Source organism: Typopeltis vanoorti, chromosome 4, assembly GCF_054136105.1.
Source record: "Typopeltis vanoorti isolate ZY-2024b chromosome 4, IOZ_Tvanoo_1.0, whole genome shotgun sequence".
NCBI lineage: Eukaryota > Metazoa > Arthropoda > Arachnida > Uropygi > Thelyphonidae > Typopeltis > Typopeltis vanoorti.
Window position 1 is genome coordinate 32479297 of NC_143552.1, and position 14788 is coordinate 32494084.

General features: G+C 36.2%; 1 protein-coding gene across 4 annotated transcripts in view; it reads right to left on the reverse strand.

The window, feature by feature from the left end:
• LOC150107208 (uncharacterized) overlaps positions 1 to 14788 on the reverse strand; it is a 351505-nt gene that overhangs the window by 161884 nt on the left and 174833 nt on the right. For all 4 annotated transcript variants that reach the window (XM_090391063.1, XM_090391065.1, XM_090391062.1 and 1 more), the window contains one exon: positions 3268 to 3349. In XM_090391063.1, coding sequence (XP_090247189.1) covers positions 3268 to 3349 — 82 coding nt within the window. The remainder of the gene's footprint in view (positions 1 to 3267; positions 3350 to 14788) is intronic.

Sequence of the window (14788 nt, forward strand, 5' to 3'; positions counted from 1 at the left end):
TTAGGTGTTTCTGTCTTTGGTGGACTTGTGTTGTCTCCTATTGGTCGGAGTCGTGACCTAATTTTTATGTTATGGAGCTTCCAACTTTCGGAGATTATGTAGGGTCAGTGGACATTTATTGAGTATTCGTCACATTTTGTGGCCATCATTTCCGATATTCTAAGCATTGTTTTGTTGTGATTATTGTATGTCTTGTATGATCTTGTATGTCTAATATTATGCCTTGTTGATTTGCAGGGTATGTTTTTGTTCAATGGTTTGAGTAGTTTGGCTACGAATTTTGATAAGAGTGTAAGTTCTCTTACAAAAACACCACCACATCACCCTCATTGAAATTCATACTTTATCCCATGAGGACGTCTTTGTGGGATAAAGTCAGGTTTTTTATTTTTTGGAAAAGGTCGTTTGTGTTTTTTATCATAGATTTTGACGTTGTAAGTAATGGTTTTTACAACGTCAAAATCTGTGATAAAAAACAACAACAAAAGACAGAAGTTAAACACCAACGTGGCCATTCCCAGAACACTAGACATCGTACACACACTACTCGCAGAAGACCAACACTACATTTATGAACAAAATTAACACTCAGTGATATCATAAACCTAATGAAACTAGTAATCTCAGCAAACTTTTTCAACCTTAACATATACATCCAAATTTTCGGACTCCGTATGGGATAAAACATTAGCGGACATTTAGCTGAATTGTTACTAGTACACATAGAATCACTCCTACTCAATCCCCCCCGCAGGCATCACCTTTTATGGCCGATATGCAGACAATATTCTATGCACTAGAGAACCAACATGCACCACCACCTTACAGGCATCCCTTAACGATTACAGCAACAGACTAAAATTCACCACAGAAACTGAACAAGACAAATCCATCAATTTCCTAAACCTGATATTAGTCAGAACAAACAACAAAATAGCCATGAAAATATTCCACAAACCCACACATTTCAGAAATTACCTCCATTTTAACTCATACCATCCTTATTCGATTAAAAAATCAGTCATCTTAACACAATTCATAAATGCTTACAAGTTTTCAACAAACCATAATTATCTCAACACAGAAATAAAGAAGTTAACACAAAATTTTCAAAATCGGGTATTATCCAACACAACTTATAAATTATGCCAACAAAACAGCAAAAACCAGGTAAACCAACCCAGTAACCAAAACAAACTTCCCAACACAAAAAATTATCGAACTGCCATAGATCCAGAACACACACAAAGTCTACAAATACATTTTCGAACACACTGACTATAAGCTGGTGTTCACCACAAACCAAAAATTGGCAACACTTCTAAAACCTATAAAACTCACACTCACACACACACACAAAGAAATATTAGAACACCACAACGTTGTTTACAAATTTCCCTGCCAAAAAGACTGTGGTGTCACCTACAGAGGTTCTACCATCAGGTCTTTATGGACAAGACTATAAGAACACGGAAGTGTTCTTGTGGTCTCGTCCATTATCATCCCTACATCCTAACATTTAAACAATAAGAAACGCAACAACTAAAAAGAAAAACAGGATACAAAGTACAGGAAAAACTGAGATAGCAGTTCATGCCCTTGAACAAAAACATACCATAATATTAGACATACAAGACAACGAAACGATGCTTAGAATATCGGAAACGATAGCCATAAAACTCAATAAACATCCACCGACCATACATAATCTCCGAGAGTTGGAAGCTCCCTAACATAAAAATTAGGTCACGACTCCGACCAATAGGAGACAACATAAGTACACCAAAGACAGAAACACCTAACCGACATGACAGAGCATCCACTTCCTCCACGAGTTCCGAAGACAACGGTGGTCGAAATGACTCACACCCTGTACTCTCACCCCTGACTTTTTCTGCTAAATCCCTCCTCTTCCCCAAAAAATAATTTCTATCTTCGGATCCTTCTTTCACATCCCTCCCCCAAATGCTCTCTACCCACCCGTAATAATAATAATATTATACATATATAAAAAACCTGGGTTTATCCAAATAATTACCCCACATTACTTAACCCCCACTTCCCCAAGAAACTCCCCTTCCTTTAACAGAATATGAAGGCACATCACCGGAATAAGGAGACAGAAAACAACATCCGAAAAAGGTATGTCCAAATTTTCTCCTATTTTTATTCTTCATATATTAGTTTTATAACACTTCAGTAATGCCCTAGAATTTGGGTAAAGAGCCAATGACATTGTAAAAAAAAAAAAAAAAAAAATGAAGTATTTATATTATACAACGGTTCTTATCCTCTTAGGTTTCTGACTAGTCTCTGATGAGAACTTATGGTTTGGGAAAGGGGTGGGGGAGAAAAAAACTATAGGAGAGTGCTTCTGCACTAATAAAAGATGAATATAGCTCCTAGACAAAGTTTGTGACTTACGTATAGCAATTCATTTCGAATGGGAATTCAACAGCTGTGAGCCCCTTTTAAGGGAAGGTAAGGCACCGCCTCAATCCCCCCTATTTTTTATCCGGGCTCGGGACTGGCATAGCTGACAATTCAGACACCTATGGCTGGAGGGATTGTCTTAAGTATTCCTGACTGTATCTGTGTGTGTTTACGGGGCCGTTTGCCTGCTTTCAGGATGACCCCCCCCCCCCCAGATAAACTGGAGGGAAAACCTTGCTGTCCATGTCCAAGACTGGCTAACTTGGCTATGGCTGAGGAAGATCCTTAAGCTCCTCACGTCTTCGACGGGAATCGAACCTAGGACACTCCTTCCCCCAGGCATATGGTTGCAAAGCGCATAGCCACTAGGCTAACTGTGCGAACAGTATAGCAATGCTAAGACAACACTCTGAATGTGAAATTTGTATTCGCATAAGAAATCATCAATTTTGAAATGCTTTAAGTTTCAAATTTAGTTATATGGTCATGATACAATGATTTATACTATATTCTATTTCTATAATAACTTAATGATTTTATATTGATTAGACAGGCATCCCTTCTAAGCATATTTTTGTACACTGTTGATTTCCCTAATCACAACAAGTTTATATATATATATACTTTTTTAATTAACAACTAGAGTTAAAATGAACCTTCGCCATCCCATCACTTGACTATAATCTCTATTATAACATGACCATAAAGTTTCTAATTTACCACAGCTGAAAATATATCACAGACAATTAAGATACTGCTGTAAAAGTTGATTTTCATTTGTGGTGCTTACATTATAATTAAGGTATGGGAGATGCAGATTACTAGGATTCTTACTTTGAGTGTAGCTCTTTCTAACAATCTCCGACTTCTTCTAATTCCAAAATTTTCCTCTTCATTAGAAGTAGGGCTTCCATCACTGAAAGAAAAATCAAAATCTATATTTCACATTCTGAAACTGGAGACATTTCCTTATGCCATTAAAATGAAAATAATCAAATTTCCTAACTATTATACAGTGTATAGCATATTTCATACTTGTAGCAACATACTTGTTTTGTTTTTTTAAAAAAAGGAAAGCAAATTACACTTGACAAGAAATGATATTCTTGTTTCCATCCTTATTTTACTTGACTGTCAGTAAAAACTATGCATGTGAACTATCTTCATGCCTAGGTTATTTATATAGAGGCAGTTGACATCACATCAAGGTTACCCTGATAAGAGCTTAATCAAGGTTGAAAGCAGTCAGGGTGGTAGCTGTTCCCATAACATATACATACAAGAAAAGATGTGCCCTGTGCATTATGCAAAATTAGGACAACTTAATGTGAGGTTGGATGTCTCTATATACAAGAAGACTAGAGTAATACCTTACATAATTCAGTTAATAGGTGCCAAAAAATTTCTGTGCTATGCAAAACTGCACTGTTTAAAACAGTATTATAGTGTAATGCATTCCAAACAATTACAGCACTGGTGGGGGGAAAAATAAGAATAATTAGTTATCATTTGTCTACTGAATGCTCACCAGAAATATTAATTAATGCACACACAGAAAAATTAAACAAAAAAAATATTAAAGATTTCTATTGTTGATAACTGAACACAAGTTTTTATTTGGAAAAACTGTATTTAAACAATGAAGTTTGTACAGGTTCTTCTCTTCATTTTTTTCAGCATACTTATCTTTGTATTATTGAATAGCAATTTGTAATACTTGCCGAACTTTAATCTTCAGTCAATATTAAGATCAGTGTCCATAAGAAAATCAAAAAGAGTTAAATCAAAAGCTCATTTAATGAGAATTCTTTTGTAGGCACTTCAACAACAGTTCCATCTAATTTATCTTCTTCTTCATATTTTGTTCAATTTTTGTTTTAGTGTTAACTATTTAAGTTTGTTAAGTTCACAAGTTTTATTGCATTTCCTCTTCTCTCATAATTGATTATAAAGCATTATTTGTATGTATAAAAAATAAAAATTTTATAAAGCAACTATGACTTTGACAAAATTGAACTAACACTAAAGGGTGCATCAAATACAGCTGTTACTGCAATATGCTAAATTACTACAGCATTGTTTTAGTAGCCAGAATGTTAATGCAGTACAGTACCGTACTACTCTTAAAAATTTTTCAAATTGTTAAAAAATATAAGCCGTGCTATAGTTGAGGCTTTATGATAAAATAGGGATGAAGGCAACAATCTTATCTCATGACTGATTTGCAGGCAGTGTCTGCCTCTCACCATCATTCAAGTACATTCTCATGGTATGCTCTTAACATAACAAATGCTATTCTTAAGCTAGTTATTCTTAAACTAGTCTTGATACATATATACTGATGTGTTCTAGCAAATTCTCTGAGTTGTAGAACTACTGTTGTTACAATCACAGCCAAAGCAAATAAGGCTATGAGACTAGTGTATTATGTCTAATTCAATATGTGTAGTCTATTGGTCAGTTTTGTTAAAAGAAAACTCCATGTGTCAGGAAAAGGGAACCCTGTCATATCTGTATGATACTAGCTCACTCCCCCTTCATCTGAAAGGCCTTATAAAGGTCCTCCATGAGGCTGTTGGGATTATAAATTCAACTGTCTTCTGGGATGGAAAAAAACTACCTGCTTATGCCAGAAACTGATTAAATGGAATTGATAGTAAAAGTGCTTAGGATAAAAAATCCTCTAGTTAATGACCAGGAGCAAACTTATGCTGATCTTTCTTCTGAAGACCCAGAATCATGCTATGCTGGAATAATTTTCAAGTGGGACATTCCTTGGTTTACTGTTCAATAAGACATTCCTTAAAAAAAAAAAAAAAAAATGTGCACCACTATGAGCTTTAGTTCATTCAATCATATCACTAAAAGAGAAACAGTCAATTTTTTTTTTTTTTAAATCTCTTAGGGTTTTGTGGACTATGACAAATTTTTCAACAGATCCTTTTTAGCTGAATTAACATTCCACAAATTTGGAAAATGTATCCAGGCAAGGTTGTAAATTTAGGAGTTCTAGTTTACTCAACGAATACTTTACTACTAAAAAGGTATTACTCTAAAATGCAGGTGCAGAATGCATGTACAAACACAGAAGTTCTAGGTCAGGTTTTCTTTGCTGAAAAAAAAAAAAACTATGTTTTTGTAAACATTATTATTATAATATTATTACTCTAAGACCACCATGGAGTCCAAGACTTCCTTTGTCATACACACAGCTCATCATACTGCACTCTAAACACATTCAAATTCTTTGCAAACACTATACTTTCAGGCAAGGCATTCCAATCATTCACAACTCTGCAAGCAAAAAAATCTGCCTCTCACTCCCTTGTTTCACATCCTCCTTATACAGTTTCCAGGGATGGTCTCTTGTTCTCCTACCATTTTATGAAAAGCCTCTTCAACACAGATCCTATAACAACCCCTTACCAACTTGTACATCTCTATCATATCATCGCCTCTTCCTCCTATCCACTAGACTCTGTAAACTGCATCATCTCAACCTTTCCTCATATTCAACATTCCAGAGTTCAGAAACTACCTTAGTCAGTCACCTCTGGATTCTTTCCAAAATTTCATCATCCTTTTGAAAATTAGGTGACCAAATCTGTGCACAGTAGTCCATGTGTGGCCTAATCAGAGCCTTATACAAAAGAACAAGAATCTCCTCACTTATACAAGTCAGTGTCCTCTGCATCATCCCCAGAATTTGTTGTGTTGTCCTCACAATTTTGGCAATGTGTCCTCTAAATTTTAGATCCTTATCCACCATCACTCCAAGATCTTGTTTATTCCTCCATCTCCAACAATATATCCTCACCAAGCATAAATTCTACATCCAATCTTAGTTTCCCAAATTTTAAAACCTCACATTTTGCAACATTGAACTGGCATCCCCACTCCCGTGCCCATGCACTCAATCTATTCAAGTCTTCTTGTAAGGCCATTGCTCTACTCCTCATAGTTTGTCCCAACTTGGCATCATCTGCAAACAACTGAATATCCCCAATATCATTAACATATAGGTTAAACAGCAATGCTGCTAAAATAGATCCCCTGAGGCACACCACTAATGACTTTCCTCTTCTGGGATATTGCTATCTTATTTCCATACATAACTTGCTGATACCTATCAGATAGCCAATCTCTGATCCAATGCACTACTCTAATATCCAACCCCCATCTGCTCTAGTTTGACTATCAACTTATCATGTAGTAATCTATCAAATGCCTTTGCAAAATCTGAGTTGACTACTGTGAATCCATCTCCTTTGTCCAATGAAGCAGTCACCTTATTGCAATAATGCTATCTATTCAATAGGAATATGTCTTCTATAGTTGTTAATATAACAACTATAGAAGAAACAAACAGCTTATAGTACTGCCTCCATTCTACCAACACCCTTATGTAATGTTAGTCTTGTCTTCCACTCCTTAGGCAAATTTCCAGTCACTATTTTTTTTTTCACTGAACAAGGTCAATGAGCTGTTAATTCTTTAGTATGTTCCTTTAATCATTATCAATATCATCAAATTTCTTATCTACCCTTGGGGGGGGGGGGGGGGGTACAGCATAACTGATAGTACTAAATGATAAAGTTACACCATTACTAACTTTAGATCAATAATTTTCTTCGAAATTAATTTGTTATCTGTCAAGACTCCAATATTATTGGATCTTATATTTCTGTCTTTTAAGGCGCATTTTACTGTATGAATCCATCTATCTTGGTTCTTCCTTTGGATCTTTTTCCTCCTAACCTGGCAAAGAACACTTGTTTTGCTAATCTTTCCTCTTACATTCTGTTTAAGTGACCATACCACCTAAGATTAGCTCTACTAACACATTCTTGACTGCTAATAATGAGTTCTTTCCCAATATCCTTATTTTTGATGTGATACTGTCACTGATGCAATCTTTTCACTAATCTTTCTTAGAACTCTCATATCAGAGGTCACTACTCTTTGATCAAGTGTTTTATTTCTAACCCAGCTCTCAGATCCATAAGTTAAAATTAGTTTGAATAATGTCTTGTATACAGCCAATTCAGTGTTTTGACTAATTTCTTTCTTATTCCATATAAATTTATTCAGCTGACTTCTTACCATACCAGCTTTACTAATTCTGTTGTCTATTTCTATATTTAATTTACCATCGAGCCTCTGTAGCTCAGTCGGTGTAGACGAAGCCCTGTAATGATAATGATGTGGGGGGTCTATTATCTTTATTTATTTATTATCCTACCGGCTGAGCCATTGTAATCGGGGGGGGGGGGTATTATCATTTATTTATTATACATCTCTTTACGCTATATATTTATATCTGTTTTATATATGTTTAATGCAACTTTTGTTATGTACTTCTATTTCTTCCTTATCACTCTTTGGTATATCTTTAATATCTCCTTATGCTAAACTGCCTTCTGCACTTTCCTTCTTATTCTTCGAACATCAGAAAATTTATTTGATTAAAAGCTGCGCCACTGATGTTCGTTTTCTATTAACAAGAAGTGTAAAATGCGTCCAGTAGTTTTCCATTTAACCTCAGAATATCCCTAATTTAATTAGTAACTGCAGTCGTGGTCTACTATCTACCCTTTACTATTCTTTCTCCTGGGTTCCCGCTAATAGAGTCTAATCTTTTTTCGGAACAGTGCATCAAATAATTAAGACTCAGGCGACACTTATTTAATATTTAAACAACAATATTTAATTCACATAAGACAAATTTACACTGCATTTGCAGTAATAGAAAAAAAAAACATCTCAATTCAAATCTGCATAAATAAATTAGTTAAGTTCCTGTATTTTACTCACACAAATCATATCACATATTTAACTAATTTTCTTAATATAACAAATCATTTATACCGAGCAATGGTACTTATTACTTAACTGTTAACTCTTATTCATCAAACACATAGACAATATCTTTTACACACAAATTGCTCCTTCCTTTCTATACTGGAAATATTCAAATTTTTTCCAATTGGCAAACAGTTATACTTTGACTTATTACACATACAAATTCCTGACAATTATTTACTCTCTAATCTTCAACTGATAATTATACCTATTTAGGTCAGCCTCCACTTAACGGTCCACTAATAAAAGTTCTCCTAAAAACTCAAAGAAAAATTGGAAAAACAGATACACTCACTTTGGTGGCGACTATGGATCTGGCTTCACACTGGAGTTCTGTTCTGTGTCAGGTTTTCTTTCCCTCTTTACGCCGGCGATAGATTTACTGACACTTCTTGAGACGCTGTACTCGCCGCACTTCAGACGAAGATTATCGGCTTGTGGAATGCTTGCATGCGTGTTGGACTAACGGAGCAATTTCTTCCCTCTGGTTACAGCTCCTGGTGAAAACTCCGTCAATTCGTCATCAAATATGTTTTGCCTGGCGGATCGGCTCCTGTCATCTTTCTTTTAGATCACTGGCAAGATTTCTCCTTTCGCGTTCCCGATCTCTGACGGATAACTGCCGACGACTTCTTGATGACTGCTCAACGACCTCTGGATCACCGATGAAAATTTCTGGAACCGATGTTGCGATCTTTTTGCCAACGCCTTTATTCAGTCACTTGTGAATCCTTGCACGGAGATATGTGACCCCCAAACATTTCAGTGAAATCCCTTGATCCTTTTCTCAGACTGACCCTTCCTTTGTTTTTCTCCAACACTCCCTAAATCCTATTTGTTCTGGCAGCAGACATTCGTTTGAAGCTTTTGTCGGTTCACCTAGCACTGACCTTGAGCGTTTCCATGTAGAACACACACAAAATTTGATGTCTTTACAAAGAGCTAAAACTACACCTTCTAGAATATTCCCTTATTTGGCAGAGAGCATATACAATTCCCATTGGGATTATTTAAACTCAAACAAACATCTATGTACAATTTACAATTCTTACTGGGCTTGACCTTGGTAAAATTTATGTGAAAATATTTAGACTTTTTGGAGCTACATAAATATTTTTACAGCCCATTGGTCAGAAAGACCTTTGTTTGATTCCCATCCATGATCTGAGGAACTTTTATCTGGTCTCTGTTGACTAAATGTGAATTAGCCGGTCTCATATGAAGGTAGAGGGTTTTTTCACCCGAAAACTCGGGTTTTTCATCCCTCAGAACAGGCAAACTGATCCCATGAACACACATGGCTCTACAGTCATAAAATACATACTTCCCTCATTAGGAGTGCTCAACCAGTCCTAATAGATGAGGGAGGAAAGAGGAAAATCCCATATGAAATAAATTTACCATATTCATTAAATATTGTACCTAAATAGCTGAAATGTTTTACTTGTTCAACAGGTTCACTATTCATGATACAGTTGATGTTTTTAAAATGTTTCTTCATATTTTCATTGTCATTGTCTTTTTTTTTTTTTATTGCTGAGGGCAGACCAACTCTTGTTCTGCCCTCTCTAGCCAAGTGATGAAAAATTTCCCCTGCATCAATCCTTTAAGATGACTTCAAAGTTTATCATATCTTCCCTTTTTCACCTATCAATTAACCTTTGTAATCCACAAATCCTCAAATTATCCTCAAAGAAATATTTCACAGACCGCTCACCATCTTGGTCACTCGCCTCCAGATCCTCTCCACAATTTCTTCATCACCACAAAAACCAGGTGACCAGACCTGAGCACAGTAATCTAGATGTGATCATATCAAGGCTTTATAAAGAGGAATGATAACTCCCTTATCTCTGCTTCTTAGTGTGTTCTTCAATAACAAAGTAATCCCGTGAGCTATCCTAGCTACTTTAGCAATATGCCCTCTAGGCTTCAATTCTCTATCTACTACTACCATAACCAAATCCCTGGAGTACTGTTTCCTCAATGTGGTACACATATTGTAATCTTTGTATCACAACATACATAACTTTCCACTTTCCACATTAAATTGACATCCATTATGTTTTGCACATACCGTCAATCTATTTAAATCATCCTTGAAGGTCTCTACATCACCTTAACTATTACTCTGCCCAACTTTGCATAATCAGCAAATAGACTATCTCCCTTCAAATTTCCTTATCATTTCTTAAGTAGCTTCTCCAATTTGGAGGTTAGCAATCATGATTATGCCACACCGTCTAATCCTCTGTCATTCTTTTGATCTCATAATAACTCTTGTTACCCATCCATTTTTTACATCATCAACCCAAGAAGTTCTTGGTATACCAGGAGATCTTCCCTCTAATTTTCCCTCCAGTACTCCAAGAGATGTTTTCCCTGCTGATCCTATTAATGTGTCCTGCCATCTTGCACTTTCTCTTTAAAAGGTCTTCCATGAATGGTCTTTTGGTTCCCATTAACTTCAATACCTCTTCATTAGTTTTTTTTTCTCATTCCAAGAAATCTTCAGTGCTCTCCTACAGCATCATATCTCAAAGGCCTGAAATTTCTTGATTATGGATTTTGTATATGTCCACGTCTCACATCCATAATTCAATGTGGACCATACACAGAATTTTATTATTCTTATTTTAGTCTGTTTATTTATTCCAGAGGTCAACAGTAATGTGTTATTCCAGAATGCTTCTTTTGCCTTAGCTATTCTTGATTTTATTATTGATCATTACTCCAAATAATTATAAGTCTTTACATTTTGAACGAATCCTGTTGATACTCTTAAATTTGTGTTTTGTTGCGGTTTATTGCTTATTACCTGAATAGGTAATAAGCAATAAACTTATTACCTATTCAGGTAATAAGTTTATTGCTTTTGCCTGAATATTCCCTGAACTAAGAATATTATTTTTTGGTTATAATATACTTGGTTTTATCTGTATATATATTTGGTCATAATATACTTGGTTTTATCTGTATTTAATACTAAACCATAATTCTGACTGAGTCTTCTTAATTAGTATTTCAACCAGATTTTTGTAACTCTATTTGTTGATTTTGCTATGAACACAAAAAAAAAAAAAATCAGCAAATCTAATATTGTCAATTCTAATACCATTTATTTTTATTCCCATTTCAATTTCTTCATATTCTTTCATTATCATTTCACTGTATATACTGAAAGTATAGGGGTTATATTATACACCTTGTCTCACTCACTATATCATTTATGTACAAATTAAACAGCAGTGGTCCAAGCACAGAAGCCTGCCCACTAACAGCCACCTGCCTTCTGCTCCTACATATACTACTTTTTAATTTATCAGCCACCCTTTTATCTATGTCACCAGTTTCATATCTATCCCCATTTGTTGCAGTTTGAGTAACAGAGGTACATATTGTATCCTGTCAAATGCTTTTGCAAAATCCAGTAGTATCATTGTGTAGCCATTCTCATTATCCAACTAAGCTGTCAATCTATTATAAAAAGTTAGATTACTGAGGCATGACTGAACCTTCACAAAACTGTGCTTCCCCTCATAGAGTATCACATTCTTATCCATCCACTCCTGAATTCTCTTTTTGACTAACTGTTCCAGTACTTTTACCGCTCCTGAGAAACTGATTAGTCTATTTATTTATTCTTATGGCAAAAGCAACTACAGGTCAATGTCCAGCGCCTCATCTGCTCACCTCGTAGATGTCCTGGAGGCCACCATCATGAAATTGGCACCTTGGGCATCACAATATGAGTGATCGTCTGGGGCACAGGGGAACAGTCACAATAAGGATGGTCTGATAGTCTCCATTTATGCAGTAAGTAGCCACATTTGCCCTGGTTAGTTCTGATCCTGTTGATAGATGACCAAATCTTCCTAGTCCCTATTTAAATAGATTCCCTTCCTAAATCTATTTAAATCATCAACTAGGCTGCGGAGCACAGCGACCTTTCAACCAGGAAACCATTTGTTAGAAGATTGTTGGACCAATGTTCTCTTCACATGCTAGGTATTGATGGTAAGGCAGCAGAAGAGATTCTGTCAATGGACCAAAAAGGATATCTTGACTTTAGGTGAAGACTAGGTGAATTTACGAGAGTCTGGTGCAGGGGTGGGTTACTCATTACCCTCGATTAAAGTATTATTAAATACTTTAATCGAGACTTGTCTTCTCTGTATATTTGGTGGAGCAATGTTAGATAGGACAGGCAGCCAGGGGAGAGGAGTACTTCTCAGAGTCCTACTAATTATGTACATGATAGAGTTTAGCAGGGTGTCTATAATGTTAGTGTAAGCACTTCTTTCCCAGACAGGAGCACAGTATTCTGCTGCAGAGAATGTGAAGGCTAGTGCAGACGATCTTAAGACATCAGCACCACAACCCCAGGTTGTTCCAGCAAGCCGCGAGATGATATTATTTCTCGTTTTAATTTTGTTGGATAGGTTGGTGATGTGCCTTTTATAGGTTAGACTTCTGTCCAGGCTCACTCTAAGGTATTTCAGGTGAGGGTCATGTTCTACCATTTTGCCACAGAAAGAGAGGTTGAGGTGTCGATTTGCCTCTGCATGGTACCAAAGGTACCAAGCCTCCTGGATTAGTCTATAATTTGCTGGAACAGACCTAGATCCTCCTTTATGCAAATTTTTTTGCCCTTCTTCCACTCTCTTGGGACTTTGCCAAAGTTGAGACTTAAACAGCCTAGTCAAAGGCATCGCCAGTTCCCCCTGCACATTCTCTTAAAATGTGAGCCAATATACCATCCAATCCCACATCTATATTTGCATTTAGATTTTGGATTATTCTAAGTATTTCCAATTCATCACCCTCTGTTCTCACATTAGTCACTGTCATTTTTGCCATAACAATATCTTCATTGGACGATACACCCATGCAAAATGGTCACTCATTAGCTGAATAATTTTGTTTGCTGCTGTTACTTCTCTTCCATCTGCACTCATTAAAGTTATCCTTCCATAGTCATTCTTTCTCCTACTTGCCACATAACGAAAAAACTCTTTGGGATTTCCTTTCACCTGCTCGGCAAACTTCTTCTCATAATCTGATTCTGCCTTCCTTACCATGCTGATCATTGCCTGTTCTTTGTACTGTTCATGAGTTAGATGGACACCTTTCTCCTTACACACCCCCACCACATCATCTTTTTTTTTTGTGGCGCTTGCTTACTGATATTACTCATCCACCTAATTCCCATCCGAATTATCCTCCTGACCTTGAGTATACAGTGCGATGTTGTTTCTTCCAGATACCTCTTGACTATCTCCCATGCACTGTGAACATCCTTCCCTTGCAGATCTTTATGCATGGTACTACTCCAAGCTGTTCTCCTAAGCGTATCATAATTACCTGCATCGTAGTTCCACATACACCCATTCTTAACTGGAATTCTACATTTTTTGTTACTTCCCAAGTCAAGACCACATGATCACCTTCCCCAATTGGAGCAACCCATCCATAACTAAGGACAGGTTTTCTGATCCTATAACAAGATCCAACACTCTCGTACCCTGAGTCACCTCCATCAAATTCTGCTTCATGTAATTATCTCTCAGTAAGGGTATAAATTCCATTTCCTTCTTGCCATGTGATCTTTCCTCTTTCGAATCTATGTCTCTGAAGCTGAAGTCCCCCATAATAATTACTCAACTTGCACTCATTGTAATAATCTGCTGATATGTCTTCATCATCCCTGGCCTACAGCAGCAACCCATTTTATATTTTTGTCTTATTGGTTTTATTTTCACACTAGACTGACTCAAAAGAAATGCCATCTGCCTGAATGACTCCTACTCTTGTTGGCTGCAATTCATCTGCTATCATTAGCAGTACTGCCCAGCATGAAACTACTGAACCACTTATCAGAGGCCTGAATTATTATTATTATCTGAGGCCTCCAGGGAATTAAGTACTCATCAAGGAAGGTTATACATTACCCATACATACCATACCTTCCGTTAAACTCATTCATAGCAGATGCACTCATTACTTCAAAAGACAAACTAGTCCACCCACTCACTGTGAGAGAAAAATCTAGCTCCTACTTTTGTCTTAACTGCAAACTTAACTTCCATGGATGTACCAGTGTTCTCTTCCAACTTTCCATATAACAAAAAATTCCATCAGACAATATCCTATAACACAAATTCAGAAGTTTGTAGATCTCTATCATACCATCATATCATATCATAATCTTAAAGTTTCATAATTATATATAAAACTGGCTTGAAAATTTCCATGTTTGGTCTCTAAAGCAGAGTTTCTGTACTACATAAAAGATAAATTAAAAATATACAAAACATATATAAAATTAATAAAAAGGAAAAAAAAAAATTCCAAGCCCACCCACATGAATGTTCATCATGGTACCTTTTGTGGGTGGGAGCCACAAAAAAATTGCTAGAGTATCTCATATGAAATGGGCCACCACCCAGCAAGATATGAAGATTAAATCAATGCAGAAACTGGTCTGGACATT